Here is a 16,645-nt window from a genome sequence, read left to right on the forward strand (position 1 = left end):
GATATAGTTGCTACCTGTATAATGAGAAATTGTTAAGAGATATTGTTATTATTTGTCTTAGTGTCCAGAGAACTCTAATACACCATTTAAACCTTACAATACTTTGTACCACTGGTCTTATGAATAGAAGAACCAAGTTCAAAGTTTGCTTTTAGGACTAGAGGGAAATCTAAGCATTCCTATACCTCATATGGATAATAATCATCTATTAATATAATTATAGAGAGATTAAATAAATAAGACTCAAATAATTTATTTTATTAGTTGCATTTTTCCTGCTTGATGCCAAAATACAAATATACCTTATTCTCACAGATGAGTTAAATTTTAATTTCATCCAACTGTTTGACCACGAACAACAGAAATGATTTCAAATCAGTTATTGTAATTGTTGTTGGTATTCTTGAATTGTAAGTGGCCATTAATCAAAAGAGCAATCTGATTTTCTATTAGATATTCTAGTGTATGCTAATACAGCATTATGGCCTCTTCACAAGCCTGGAATTTCATTTTTTATTTAGGTGTTTGTACAGATTTGAAGTTTACAGTCTGTTTTAAAATGTATTTTTTATTTTATTTTGAAGATTTTTAAAACATCATTCTTGCCTCCCTTTCACTTATACATTTTTTTTTCCTTTCTATTAAAAAGAGCAACTTTTTGGAGGGCTAATAATAATAATACAATCCATTAGCAAACAATATAAGTCAAAACAAGGATTCATAGTATTCATATTCCACCAATTCCCTATGCTAGTGTTATGTCTCAACAAAGCCAAAATAACTAATCAATGAAATTTATTGCATTTTAAGAAATCAAGTCAATTTATGAAGTCAAAATGAAAAATAAACATCAACTCTCTTGTGTAATATGTCAACAAAACACTCCATTAATTGAACTAGCATAAGGTACTTTTCAAAACTAATTTATCTATCTATCTATCTATCTATCTATCTATCTATCTATCTATCTATCTATCTGCTTTGTATATCTATCTATATGTATATGTGTTATCTATCTAGGAATGTATATCTATGTGTATGTATATATATATGTATGTGTGTGTGTGTGTAGATATATATATATATATATATATATATATATATATATATATATATATAAGGTCATACCATACTGCGAGTGAGACAGATATTATAGGAAACAATGTGTGCAAAAAAGAAGTAAGATGACAAAGTGCCACATTTTCTATCTTGCTTATGTAATATTGAGCTCATTGGAAAATGTATAATCTAAGTTGGGCTATAGAAAGTTGTGAGGGCCTTTTAGCAGAGATTAAAAAGTGATGCAAACCATCCCCACTACCATATCCTTTTAGTCTCCAATGGAAACAGCCAAAGATTGCGAGCCCAACAACCCCAGGAATATGTACCCCACATCTTCACATGCCTCGACTGAAGTCCCTGCTTCCATCCAGCCCCCAAAACCATCATCAGGGGATACTTATGGAGATGCAACCTGGAAACTGAAGCTGCATGTATGCATCCCCTGCCATGGGGAGAGGGGTGGGGCAGGGGCAGGAAGTGCTCACTACCAAAATCCTTGGCACTATTGATTGTTTCAACATCACAATGCATATTGTTCTATCAGTGCAAATAACATTTAAAAATGCATTGTTATTTGCTTTACTGTGCCCTAAAGATTCTTAAGTCCTTCGATCCAATTTGCAACTGAAACTTCCTATTATGTGTTTCCCCTTTTAGAACAGGAGTAGGAACTGACTGTCTTACTTTTCTGTATGTGTCCATAGCACTTAGTATAGTGCTTTGCACAAGGTAGGTGCTAAATAAATGTCTTTCATTCATTTATTCAGTGATAGGGATGATAGGCAAAAGATATAAATTGCTTTACTAGAGAGATTAGCCCTAAAGAAAGAAGAAATTACTTATCAAACCTGGTTTAATGAGCTGAACATTACAATAGAAAGAATTTGGGGTCTGATGGAATAGCAGTAAATCCCAGCCCTATTTAATGTCTGATCATGGTTAAGTCACTTAGACTGTAGCCTGAATTTCTTCATCTGTAAAATAAGAGGGAAGCATTGATTCGATAACTCCTAAGGCCCCTTCCTATTCGATGACCATGTTCCTCTGAAGTAAGTGGGGTACACTGAGGTAGAAAAATCTTATGAAGGGATTTATTTTTGAAGTTTATTTTTGAAGACTTGAGCTCTCAAGGAAGATATACTGAGAACTAAGATTTTAAAGGACAGAGGAGAAATAGCTTAGGAATATCATCAGTAGTAGACTCACATAAATTCAGGGATTGGACTTGTTATAGCCCAAGGGAGTCATGAAGTCACAAGGCTAAATGAAGTTGAATGAGGGCAACTTTAAATGTAAGAACAGCCAGTGAAAAGACAATGGTGCTTTGTCTAAATTAAGTTTCTATTCTATTTCAGAATCTATTTCTATTCTATTTCATCCATGCACATGGGAAGAAATGTATTTTCCCTGGAAAACTTGGTGTTTGCTGAAACTGGCCAAGGATAGTTTGATGTACCTTATTGAATTTGTAAAACTTAAAAGTTGTATAATAGCTCTCTAGAGAGGTCCTTTAGATGAAAGGGCCCATGATAGCTCTCTGCTTAAATCGACTCCAGATTTATTGAAAAAAAAAAAAAAAAAAAAGAAGTGGGGAGGGGAGAGGGAAAAGGAAGAAAAAACTAGGTGAAAGAAGAATGACTGCTTTCAGAGCTAATCACAGTTAGAACCTTATGCCAATTGGTCATCAGGCTTTACTTAAAATCTCCATCAACTGAGTGTGGAAACTGTTACCATGGCAGCAACTCCAATAAAGGTTTGAAGTGTGGAGACAGCAATTGTACCTGGCAAAATCTCTAGAAAATTGATTTAGCCTTAATTCATTGGAAAGGTATTCTTTGCATAACCTACAGAAAGTCACCACATGTTCATAAAGTCCAAATGTCACTTCTGTGATTGAAGTTATATTTGTGCTTTAGACAGAAATGAATGTTTTAAAGGGAAACATGTGCTTTATAAGACTTTTAGAGTACATAAGGTTCACATTTGATGGTTCCATGAAATGTCTGTTAGTATAAAAACTAAAGTCTCCCCTTCCAGATTACAAAAATTACTTTTTAAAACCTTATATTTATTTCTAACATTCATTTATCTTCATAGATGCCTGAATTTATTTATCTACAAGCCAGATTTCTTTCTGCTATTAATAATTTCCCTGTTGATTTCTCTGCTTATGTTCCAAGTCTTTGAGTTTTCTTCTTCCTTCCTCTCCCTTTGGTAATTTCAATCATTTTTTTCCCCTTTAAATTCCCCTATTGCTCACTTTCTGACTCTCTGACTTGTTCCGTTCTGATTATTATTATTATTATTATTATCATTATTTTTTTTGGTGGCTGAATCTCAAAGCATCTCAGCCTCCTAGTGTTCCAGACAATTCATAGTACATAAGCCTAGTTCTCTGCCTTAAGTGACTTTTGGGTAGACTTACCCTGCCTAGTTGAGTACCTGACTTAATAGAGTTGCCACAGCCCCCATATAACTCTATGCTCTGTCCTGGTATCCTGTCAGTGTCCTGATATCCTGCCATACTCCCTCTGTTCCTCAGTTCTCTAGCCAGGCATTGGCAATTCATAGAACTGCCTTGTGCTACTGGATTAACTTTTGCAATTTGGGTCTTTGAGGCTATGGGATGAGGTGAGATGGGTGGTGTGGAATGTAGTGTTGTGCTCTATTTCAAGTCCAGACATATGTCCAGCTTCTTTCTCTTCTGGTCCTGGCAAAGATAGGTTGCAGCACAGAATGATGCCCTTTCGTAGTGCGCTGTAGCCTGGAATGATGAAGAGGTGCTAGCTACCTGTCCTTGCCTAAGCAGATTTCCATAGTCTGGAGCCAAGAGGTGCACAGCACTGGAATGAGGGACAGGAGACCAAGGGGAGGGGTTGTTGTTTTTTCTTTGTTGTTGTAGTTGTTGTTGTTGTTGTTATTGACTGGTGTGGCTAATCCATTCCGATTGTTGTTAGCATGGGGTGTGGAGGAGGGGTGCTGAATGAGTTTAGTGTAGACATAAGGTCTTTTTTTTAATCTTTTGGCTTTTGGGTATCCTAAATCATGGAGATAGGTGCAGTTTCTTTCTTTTTTGGTGATTTCTGTTTTGGAGAGGGTTTAAAGGTCAGGGGAATCAGAGAAAATGTCTAATCCTCCATCTAGTTTGCTGCTGGAACTGGAAGCATGCATTCATTCATCTTCATTCTACTCATTTCATTGAAGATAGCAAAGAAGTTAATAGAATGCTTCCTTACTTTGAAGGGATTATTAGTTTGGGAAGCAAACCCAGGTGAAATATTTAAAAACAAAACAAGGCAGTATAACATTAAACACCAAATTAATAATTAGATAAGTGCTAGAGTTCATCAGGTCATAGAATCATGATTTAGAATTAGAAGGGAACCCAAAGACCCCTTAGAACCATCCTTTCATTACATAGATGAGGAAAATGAGGCCTAGAGAGATTAAGTGGCTTTCTCAATGGTCATACACTTATTAAATAACAGAAATAGCATTTGAACCCAGATCTTCTTACTAGAAGGCAAATTCTAGTAGCTCCCTATTGCCTCGAGAGGCAAATATAAAATGCTCTGTTTGACATTCAAAGCCCTTCATAATCAAGCCCCCTCCTACCACTCTTGTCTTTTTAGACTTAAGTCTCCAACACATACTCTTTGATACAGTGACACTGCCCTCCTTACTTTTCCACAGACAAGACACTCCATCCCTCGGCTTTGGGCATCCTCTCTTACTGATCTCCTGCCTGGAATGTTCTCCCTCCTTTGCTCAACTACTGACCTCCCTGGCTTCCTTCTTTTTCCCAACTAAAATTCCACCTTTTAGAGGCAGCCTTCCCAACCCTTCTTAACCCTAGTGCAGTCCCTCAAGTAATTATTTCCCATTTACTCTGTATTATAGATTGTTTTGTCTATATTTATTTGTATGTAGTCTTCCCCATTAGATTGTAAGCTCCTTGAGGGCAGGGACTGTCTTTTGCTTCTCTTTGTATTCCCAGTGCTTAGTAGAGTGCCTGGCCCACTGTAGGTACTTAATAAATAGTGACTGATTGAATGAATCAATGAATCAACAAGCATTTATTAAGTGTTTCTGTGTAGTACTAATTATGCTAAGCTCTGGAGGAAATAAAGCCACAAGTAAAATAGTCTCTATCTTCAAGTAGCTTTTATTGTAATGAGGAAGATAACTTACAAGTAGAAACATATTCAAAGGTGATTTTGGAACAGCTAGAGAGGTCTTCATGAACAATATGTTGTCCTGAGTCTTGAAAGATATGAGGAATCCTAAGAGATGCAACTGAGGAAGAGATTCATCCCAGGCATGTGAAAAAAACACAAGAACAAGAGATGGAATACTGGATATGAAGAATGCTAAGGAGACAAGTTTGACTGGCCTGTGTAGTACATTGAAAACTATGTGTTATTAACTAGGAAAAGTAGATTGGGACCATGTTGGGAAGGGTTTAAAATGCAGAATATATGAGTTTGTGCTTATTCTTAGAGGTAATGAGGAAATAATGAGGTTTATTGAATAAGACAGTGACATAGTTGGATCTATGATTTGGGAAAAATCACTTTGGCAGTTTGTGAAGAATGGATTGTAGAAGGGTAAGATTCAGGAAGTGGAGCAATTCAGAGGCTATTGCTAAAGTCCAGGCAAGAGACAATGAAACCTTGGTTGTATAAGTGGAGGAAAGGGGGCATGAATGAAAAATGTTGAGGAGACAGAAAGGACAAGATTTTGCAATTCATTGGGCAGGTAGAATGAGTGAAAAATAGAAATTAAGGATGACAATGAGTGTATAAACCTGTAACTAGAAAGATGCTGATGTCCTTAACAGAAAGAGCAAAATTTAGAAGAGGAGTGGGTTTGGGAGGAGGAAGAATTGGGAGATGATTAGTTCTTTTTTGGAGATTTTGAGTTTGAAATACCTAATGGGCATTTAGATCAAAATATCCACTAGGCAGTTGGTAACATGGTAATGGAACTCAGGAGAAAGACAGTGGCTGAATATATAATCTATGAGTCATCAACATAAAGATAATGTAGGGATGTGGGGGGTAGGTAAGAGCTGAACTTTGGTAAAGTTTCCTCACGATGTTAATAGAACACTAATCAAGGAATTGTATTGTTTGGTTTTATGTTTGTTTGTTTGTTTGTTTTTCCTCATCTCAGGTTTGATGCTGACACAACTGAACTTCACAGCTGGATCACTCGATCAGAAGCTGTATTGCAAAGCCCTGAATTTGCAATATATAGAAAAGAAGGCAACCTTTCAGACCTCAAAGAAAAAGTCAATGTAGGCTTATGCATTAGTTTTTATTCTTTTTCCTAAAAGATAGTAAGTTGGAAAAGTCCAAAATATGCTATATAATTATGTTAATATTGAAAAGGATAAAATTAATATACCAGTTTAATTTCCATGTCTCTATCTTGAAAATATGTTGTAAATATCAAGTAAGTTAAAGTTGACTGACATTTTATTTCATGATTATGCTGTTGCTAACTAGATGTCATTTTCATCAGTTGTCTAATTACCATTTATACAGTTAAGATATTCATTTACATTAACTATTGACTAAAATGCATCGGATCTGCTTCCACTTAAAAAAAAAAAAGAATTGGCTAAGGAAGGGAAATTGATCTGCTTATATATGTGTTTGTGTCATAGATAAGGACCAAATTTTGTATGACATTTCTAAATAGGAGTTAATTTAGAAAACTTCAGGGTAGCATTATTTATATTTTGTCAACTATAATATACATATATATATATAATAGTTTGAACTAATTTCTACTCATTCACATATATTAGTAAAGCACAAGATACTTAAATTTTACAGGTATGAATTAGATTCTTATATTTGTCTAATTAAGCTTCACTCAATATTTTCATGTGACAATTTATGAAAGGATAGCTTGTTTCTTAACAAGACTAATACACAATTATTATTAGACTTCACAAGAGAATCCTATAGTAACAAATTTGCTAATAATTCTTTCTTCTTTATAGATATAAATTAAGAATTGATTATCAACTCTTTCTAAACACACACACACACACACACACACACACACACACACACACAGAATCTATACTTTTCTGAAAAGACAAAGCAAATTCTCCAGGTTGGGAAGGCACATGTGGAGAAATTCTGAGCAGTTTCCTTTTTAGCCAGTGATATTATTAGATATCGAAAAAGTTGCAAGGTTGAAACTATCTCTACCTAATCTTTTCAGAATACTTTCATATTCATTGTATAATTTTGTGAGATTTCATGTGCTTAACTCCTCTCCAGAAAAGTCTTATCTTTGCTATGAGATACGACTGTTTTGGAGAAAAAATTACTTCTAGCCAGAGAATTTGTCGCTCCTATTAGAGCCTCTGTAAATGACCAGACAGTCTGATAAAGAATTTCATTGGTAGTATTATCATTTGATATCTATGAATGAAAAATAAACATCAAAAAATTTACTAGGTTCATAGGGAATGACTATTACTGCTATAACAGTATTTCTTAATTGATATTAATAACCACATATTTCTGTTGCTATCTTAAATATAAAGAAGCTCACATTATTTGTGCTTTCATTACATTGAAATATTTTTCAATAAGAGAAAAGGTGAAATACTGTCTTTCAATTATTTTAAAATAGAACCTATGAAGAGGAAATATATCATTTAAGAAGACAAGTTTTAAAATATTTAAAGAACCATCTGTTCCATATTCCACTAATATAATTATAAATCATCTTGTATAGAAACCTTAAGTACAAATTTGAGAAATTCCTATTGATTTAAATCATGTAGGTGCTTCCTGCATGTCTTTGTAATCTTTCCTCATAAGTCAGTTTTAATGAGATAAAACCATTGTGTTTCTGCCTGAGAAAGGTAGTGTCAAAAGTTTTTGTTAGCTGTCACTATATATATATTTAGTCACTAATGTCTCAATTTACAAATTGAATGTGCCGAACAGTATACAATAGACTATAAGTGACTTTCTGTTTCCTCTTCAATCCCCCTTATGAATTTGAACTCATTAAAAAAAAAAGCAACATTTTTATTTGCTGACCAAAACAGAATATAAAATTAGTTGCCTACATTTTTATTAGGCTACATATATGTATGGATTAAATATTAATGGAATATGGATATGTGTATGTATATGCATATATATACATATATGTATGTATATGTACTCATGTGTATGTACGAATGCCCACATATATATGTATACGTATAAAATTACATGCACAAACATGAAAATGATAATGTATATTTACTGCATTCATTTTTTTAGTTCTTCGTTTGTCAATCAATATGTATAAGCCATTTCAGCATTATGGGAATTTCTCATGAACTTGAGTAGCATTGATTTTTTTTTTTTGGTAAAAGGCATCATTTACCCCCTCCTCCACTCATTTCTCTTTGAGCTTTTTGTTCTAAAGACAGCAATATAGTGAATCTATCAATAGTAAGTCAACTTTATATGTTTTCATAAATAAAGCATTTAAATTTGATCAGACTTTCACTTTCATAATGATAATTTTACTCTTTGTTATAATCAAAGCCTTTAATTAAAAACTGAACTCATCTGAAAAGTACAAGACAGCAGAGAAAATTTCTAGGACACATACTTCTGTTCTTAAAGGGCTTGCCATTCTGATTTCTGTCTCTACATTATTAGTTATTGTAAAATCACTTGCAAATGAAAAACTTGATTAATAAGTGGTAATTTGCATGGATTCATGCACACTTTAGTTAGGTCATAAAAGTGACCTAAATAGCCAAACTTACCATTTCTTGATATGTTTATATCACTTGTATAGTCATAGCCTAAGAGACCCCCAGAACATACTTGGCTAGTTAAAATGTATTTATAATTCATTAGTTGTATAGATTAATATGTATATACATTACATTAAAAATGTATGTACATTACATTAATAATCTGGATAGGGTCAACTGGAATTTGCCAATTTTTCATCTTTAAAGCATTTAGATATGTTTGCATTAAACAGATAGATATTAAGAGATGCTAATAAATGATGTCATGGGACCCTAGAGGTAATCATATGATCTTATTAGCGCAGAAACCCAGAATTCGCCATTATGATTAACTCTGAATGAAAATAATATGATTTTTTGTTTCTGTGATTAGCTTTCCTTTATTATTTAAGCTCATATTTTAAAATTCCATTATTCAAAAAAAATTTAGTTTTGGGAAAACATTTTGAGAATAATAATATGTTCCTATAGGAAATATTAATGATATCTTTTTCTATGATAGATTAATTTTTTTTCTCACTTGAAATGAGCATTTCTCAATACTTAGAAACTGTGAGACATACCTGCTGGACAGAATTTGATCCAAAGAGTTGATAATACAATACTAAAAGAAAAATACTTTTAAAAATGTATGTAGCTTTGACTCCCATTTTGATGAAAAAACATAAGGTCAAGTTTTTTGGTAAAGGTGTTTTAAGGCTCTTTCTTCCTTTCCCCTAACCATTTCTTTACTTTCACTCAAGTGGAAGCAGATCTGAGAAACAGTAGTCTGTGCTTTAAATTATTAAGAAGCCTCACTTTGAATTTCAGGCCAGAACCCCCTGTTTCAATGTCCATGGAAAGTAAGACCATAGGAAACTTTTAGTATTCTATTAATTAATATTTGGTATCAAATATTCATTATCCCTTATTACTAAATGAAAATGAATGTTGTGATTCATTAATAGCCCACATACATACAAATACATACAAAATAAATGCTTTATGCATATTTGATAACTTATTACATGGGCATAGATACTTCAGTAAGACCCTAAGAGGAAACTTAAAACTGGAAAGCACCCCAGAGGTCTTCAAGTCTAACTCCTTCACCCTAAAAATCAGTCATATAAAGCCACAAGACCTGAAGTGATTTGCCCAGAGTCACACACAATAGTATGTAACTAGTAGCTAGTAAATGTCTGAGGCAGGATTCATCTCTAAGTTTGCTCTTCTCCAGATTCCATCAGAGTTCATCTTTCCTGAAAGTGGTACCAATGCCTGCTAATTGATTACCAAATAATAGAATTTCAAGGTTAGAAAGGACCTCTCAGGGCAACTAATCCAACTTATAAAAGACCAGTCCTTGTTGTCACTTTCAGGAATAATGTTGCAAACTCATAAGGTGTCTAGAAAATGACAACACTAAAGATAACCAAAAAAGAGTATTTTAGGCTATAGCTATCCATGGAGGGACCTAAATTCTATAATTCTCCTCTCTCTTTTGAAAATGTTAATGAAATCTCTACCTAAGCCTATTTAGGCTTAGAATATCATCATGAAATTTAGAATATGTATCACATTTAAGCCCGCCTTGCATGGGACTACACAATTTTCTAACGTGCTTTATAGGAAAACACATGAAAAAATGGATAAGACTGACTAGATTAAGACAGAAACAATTTATTAGAAAAGAGGAACCACTAAAAAATGTCTTTCAGCAGCCCTTTTTGATTTGTGTGTCTCTTTTGCCTCTATGATTCACAAATTGAGCTTTCAAATGCACGTTTGCCCCTGAAGCTCTGGTGAATAAAATTGAATATTGTTTCTGTTAAAAAAAAAAAAAGATCTAATTTCTTCAAAAAGCCCATAGCTCTTATGTTACAACTGACATTTACCTTTTAGTAGGGCACATTCTTAAAATATCAGAACACAGATACATTAATAAGTTGACAAAGACAGGGATAAAGAGGTTGGACTTCACAGAAAGTGAAGAGGCAAACAGGAAGTAAACAGTAACAAATTGGAGTTTCCAAGTATCTACTTCTGTTCTTGCCCAGTTAGATAGTGTGACCATAGGGTAGTGTTTATATTATTATAACTTTTTTATTATTTGAAGAAGATTTTATCTTTTTTTTCAGATTTACACATCCTGTAATCCATCAATTAGCTTATGGGGTCATTGCATCACTGGATGCATGAGTGATCATTAAGATGTCATAACTAAAATTGTTAAAAGATAGAGATCATACCAGAGTTCCATAACCTGTAGCTTCTGTTGTTTGCAAGTAGAATTCAAAATCTTAAAAATATATTTCTCTAATTTGGAGTTCCTGATCATTGTGATTTAACAGACTTCCAGATTACTGATAGCTTAAGATCACTGGCAACTTTTAAAGTACAGATATGAAAACAAAAAATTGCCATTATGTTCTCATATCTCATTCTAGTCTTGTTTGAATACATTTAAATAAATGTTTCATATACTAGAGTTGCATCAGATTTGATATTATAGAGTATTACAAGTTCATTTTCCCATTCAGCAATAATTAGTTTTCTCGACCTTGAATCCAGAAATCCTAACTCATAGGCTTATTTATTTTAAATGCATAAATAAATGCTATTGAATGATACTAACTTTTAAAAAATAACAGAGGCATAGGTAAAATCTAAAACTACAAGAAAAATGCCATGGATTTTTTTTTTGTATAATGTGTTGGGAAAATAATTCTAAAGGCCTCATCCCTTTCTAAAAGCATATGTGAAATCTATATGTTGGTCTCTATCTTTGTTATTAGGTTAGGAACATATTAAGGGTACAAGAGTTCATATATACCTTTATATATTCTCTCACTTATGTCTTGAACAAATTAATAAATTTCCTTAAAAATCTATGGTAACAAACACATTTTAGAGAAAGAGCCCAATAGTTAAAATTCTTCTGTCCTAAAGTACAGAGGATCTTTGTTATAATGATATTTTGGTATGTCATTGTATGCCATCAGGAAACATGAGTCCTCATCCTGGTTTGGCCACTGACTAGCTGTGTGATCTTGGACAAGTTATTTCACCCTTCTGGGCATTTCTGCTCATCTATAAAATGACTCTGATGTCACTTCCTGTTCTAACTTTTATGACTTTAGGGGTTTGATTAGATTATCTCTAAGGTCCAGATCTACAATTGCATTATCCATGAGGAATAGAACAAAATCTTCATCCTGTGTTAATTGAATAATAAGAGCCTTTAAGTGTCTTCAGTTTTGTTTAAGGGCAAATAGTACACAATGCCACCTGAATCTTTGAAATTTTAAATGATTATAGAAACTTTCTGCTGTGTTTGTCACTTAAAATATATTTTTGCTCTTGTTAAATAATTGCATGTCATTCTTTTCTAGATATTTGTGAGTTAAATATACCACTCAACAACAGCTCTTCTTAATTCAAGGAATACTTTTACTTTCATATTTCAGGAATCTAAATCCAGTTAGGAGAAAGGTCATCTATTCTCCCTTTAAAAATGGGAGCATCTGAAGAATTGTTTAAAAAAGAAGAGCTCCTATGTTACATGCGTTATATGCTCACTACATTCACATATAGTACTCAGTTTTATTGTGGATATAAAGTAGTCTGTTTTTTTCTTTAAAACTAAGGCAAAGTATATATATATATATATATATATATATATATATATATATATATATACACATATATATGTATATATATATACATACACACACATACATATATATGTGTATGTATGTATGTATGTATATACACACACACATATATATACACATACATACACACACAATTTTATGTAAATATATACATCCAGAAAAAATTTTTTAAGTAATTCAACTTTTTGTTGAAAAATATTTTTATCATGTAAAATATATTATAAATATATATAAAACAAAATAAATAATATAAAAATAAAATATAAAATATAGTTAAAAGTTGCTGACAGTCCAACCTTAAGTATCTTGCTACAATTTATATTGTACACTAACGTAGGAATGCAAAATGTCAGAAGCTATCATGATTTCAGAACTGCAGAGATGAAACGGTCATGAATGTACATGCTTGTGACAGGTCATCATAGAAAGATGGTATAACAATGGGTTGTCTTATATTGTTGTAATCATCGTGTTGATGCCAGGAAAGAATAGAGAACGCATTGAGCATAATGTGAAAAAAGGATCATAAAATAGCTCAAGACTACAAAGGATCTTTTGAAGTTATGATTAAATGTATAGCTTTGGAATCCCTCTATTGAAATACTCACCTTTGCTGTCATGCTGCAGGCCATAGAGCGAGAAAAGCCCGAGAAGCACAGAAAACTACAAGATGCCAGCAGATCAGCTCAGGCACTGGTGGAACAGATGGTGAATGGTAATTACACAGAGTTAATTTAGATAATCTTCTTAGGGATTTGATAAATACATAGGTTTATATTTATCACAAGAACTATATTAGAAAATCCATTGATGAATTCAAAGTGAAATTAAAAGCAAGGTTTTATTTTATTATTATTATTATTTGATGCAAAAGAAACAAAAAACATTTTCACTGTGCTTCCAGATGGATATAATACACACGTAAAAGAAATTGAGATAATCATCCTGGTAATGAACATTTTAAAACCACGGTGCCCAGAAATTATTTTTAAAGTTGTATTTAAAAGGGAGACAGGCAGACAGTTGTCCTTAGAGTAAAGAAGACCTGGAGCCCAGTTCCTGCCTCACATATGTACCAGGTATTTCCCTTGGAGAAGTCACTTGCACTCTGAAAATGGCAGTCAGCTCTCCAAGATTGCTGCAGAGCAGTTGGAGATCTATAGTGATAGAAGGAGTTTGCTCACCAGTGTTCCCTGAGAATAACTACAACAATAGTAACAATCGCTATCATTTATATCATGTTTTGAGGTTTGCAAAATGCTTTACAAATATTATCTCCCTTTGTACTCATAGTAGCCATATACCATTAATATTCCTATTTTACAAATTAGGAAACTGAGGCAGAAAGGTTAAGTGACTTGGCTGGAATCACATAGCTTGTAAAAGGCTGAGGCTGGATTTGAACTAAAGTCTGCCTGACGCCAGGTTCAGCATTCTAATCACTACACCACCTAGCTATCTCTTGAGCAGATTCCGTAATAGGTGGAAATCAGTTGTATCCTACTACATAAAAATTATCAATCATAATATTTTTTCATTTTTATTATTATATAATGGAAACAGGAGAAATCATTAGTCTTTCAAAATACTATATATGATTTTCATGCTTTCACTTTAACAATTTTCCTCTTCTGGAAAAAAATAACCCCCCCCCAAAATCACTTTTTATTTTAAAAAAAAAACAACATAAATAAACTTTTATTGAAGAAAAATCTTATATGTCTTAATTGAAAATTATATGGCACTAAAATAGTAATATTTTAAATTTTACATATGTATATAAAATTAACCATCAGACAAAATCAAAATCTGACAACTTAATTTAGATCTTATTGTACTTATTTTTCAAAATTGAGTTAATGAAAATCAGGGATAATATCAATCCTATAACAATAACAAGCATTTATTGAGTATCCACTGTATACTAAATATAATGTGAATGCAAAAGGTCTGGCACAAAGTGCTAACTATGCTTTACGTATCTGTCTGTTGTTAAGTTTCCTTTACCTCTCCTTCCTCCTACCCTCTCACCAGAGAACCTAACCTCAAAAGTAAGAAAATCAAAGTCATTTGCTATGAGTTCCCTCTTCTGCCCTACTATCAAAACTCCTTGGTATTTTTGCCATTTTCTCCTATTTTACTATAAACTCTGGTGAAGAGATGGCTTTTCTCTTAGCCCAAGCCAACTCCTCTATGTATGCCCGACAAGCTACAGTGTTAATCATCATCTGTCTCTTTCTAGTCTTCAATCACTATCTACTGCTGCTTACTGCTTACAAAGGTAAACACTTCCAGACCTTCCTCATCCTTAAATAAAAGGCATTAACACTTTACTCTACTATCCCCCTATTGTCCTATATCTTTCCCTTCTTAGACAAACTCATAGAAAAAGCTGTCAACACTTGTTTCTTACATTTTCTCCCCTCTCATTTCACAACTCCTTTTAGTCTAGTTTCATTCCTCATCAGACAATCAAAATTACTCTCTTCAAAATTACCAATGATATCTTTACTGCCAAATCTTCATCCTACCTGAACTGTCTGTATCATTAAATGTTATTGACCATACATGACTGGATATTCTCTCCTTTTTGGGTTTCAAGACACTGCTCTCTTAGTTTTGCCTGCTCAACTGCCGCCTTCTCAGTATTCTTCATTCAATCATTATCTTTTTCATGACCACTCAACTTTACATTAACTCCAAGATTTTGTTCTGGACCCTTTTCTCTCACTATGCTCTTTCTACTATTTACCTACTTAACTCATATGTGTTCACTTGTCATTTCTATATAAATGACTCTCTCATTTACTTATCAAGCTCTACTCTCTCTCCTGTCCAGTACCATACCACCAACTACATATTGGAAATTTCAAACTGAGTATTCAATTGTCATCTCAAACTTATAGTGTCTAAAACAGACTCAGTACCTTTCCCTGCATCCTTATTCCTACCAGTTCCTCTTATTTCCTTCTAGTTATCTAGGTTCACAACTTCGGAGTCAATTTTAACACTGTTCTCCTTCATGTGAAATATCCAAGCAGTTGCAAAGTCTTGCCAATTCTACCTCTGGCACATCTTACTTCTGTCACCTTCTTTATACTCACCTGGCCATTGTCCTATTTTAGTTCTCACTAACTCTCATTCACTCAGGAGTGAATAGTCACTTAATTGATCTCCATGCCTTAAGTCTTTAACATCTCCATTTTATTCTCTATACAGCTGCCAAAGTGACATTTCAGGAGCATAGAGCTCAGAAAGACCCAATATTATTCTCTTCTGGGGTGAAATATAAATTCCTCTGTTTGTCATTTATAACTTCACTAACACCAACCACAAATTATTATTACAGGATAAAAGATATTGTTCTTACCAACATTGTTATAGCATTTTAAAGTTTACAAAGCACTTGTTATCTTATTTAACCCAAACTGAAGTTTGAATGTAACTTATTACATATACATTATTCCCCTTTATGAACTTTATGGTCCAGTCAAACTGGCCTTTTTGCTGTTCCTCACATGCTACATTCCATCTGTAGTTTCCATCCATGCCTTTTTATAGAATTCTGCCATGCCTGGAATTTACTCCATCCTCATTTATGTCTCTGAGAATTTCTAGCTTCCTCCAAAGATCCGATCTTCTGGGCCTTTCCTAATCCCCTCAAAATTACCTTGTATTTATACTTTGTATGTATGTTGTCTACTTACATATATGTGTGTGTGTGTGTGTGTGTGTGTGTGTGTGTGTATATATATATATAATTATTTCCTTAATAGAATGTTAGCTCCTTGAGGGTAGGCATGGTTTGATTTTTGTTTTTGTTCTCCAATACCTAACACAGTGCCCGGTTCATAGTTAGCTTAAATATCTGCTGATTGAAATAGAAGTCTGGAGTTTGGGAGGGAGATTGTTTGTAGAGTTTGGGGAGTCATTCATATAAAGATAAATAGAAGGCCTTCTTTTAAATCATAGATGAGTTGTAGTCTCCACCAGTGAATGAAATGCCCATACCAATGAAATCACAGGTCATTGAAATATTTAAATGTACCCTGATATGATAAATAAAGCCATAAGCATGAAGAGATCCCTAAGAAATAGAGTATGTACATGATAAATAAGGTATATAAGACCAAAATAT

General features: G+C 33.3%; 1 protein-coding gene across 1 annotated transcript in view; it reads left to right on the forward strand.

Annotated features, from left to right (window-relative positions):
* DMD (dystrophin) overlaps positions 1 to 16,645 on the forward strand; it is a 1,828,382-nt gene that overhangs the window by 295,120 nt on the left and 1,516,617 nt on the right. The window contains 2 exon segments of the mRNA XM_078146592.1: positions 6,238 to 6,361; positions 13,135 to 13,222. Coding sequence (XP_078002718.1) covers positions 6,238 to 6,361; positions 13,135 to 13,222 — 212 coding nt within the window.

Source organism: Phascolarctos cinereus, unplaced genomic scaffold, assembly GCF_003287225.1.
Source record: "Phascolarctos cinereus isolate Bilbo 61053 unplaced genomic scaffold, phaCin_HiC Scaffold_726;HRSCAF=1367, whole genome shotgun sequence".
Classification (NCBI taxonomy): domain Eukaryota; kingdom Metazoa; phylum Chordata; class Mammalia; order Diprotodontia; family Phascolarctidae; genus Phascolarctos; species Phascolarctos cinereus.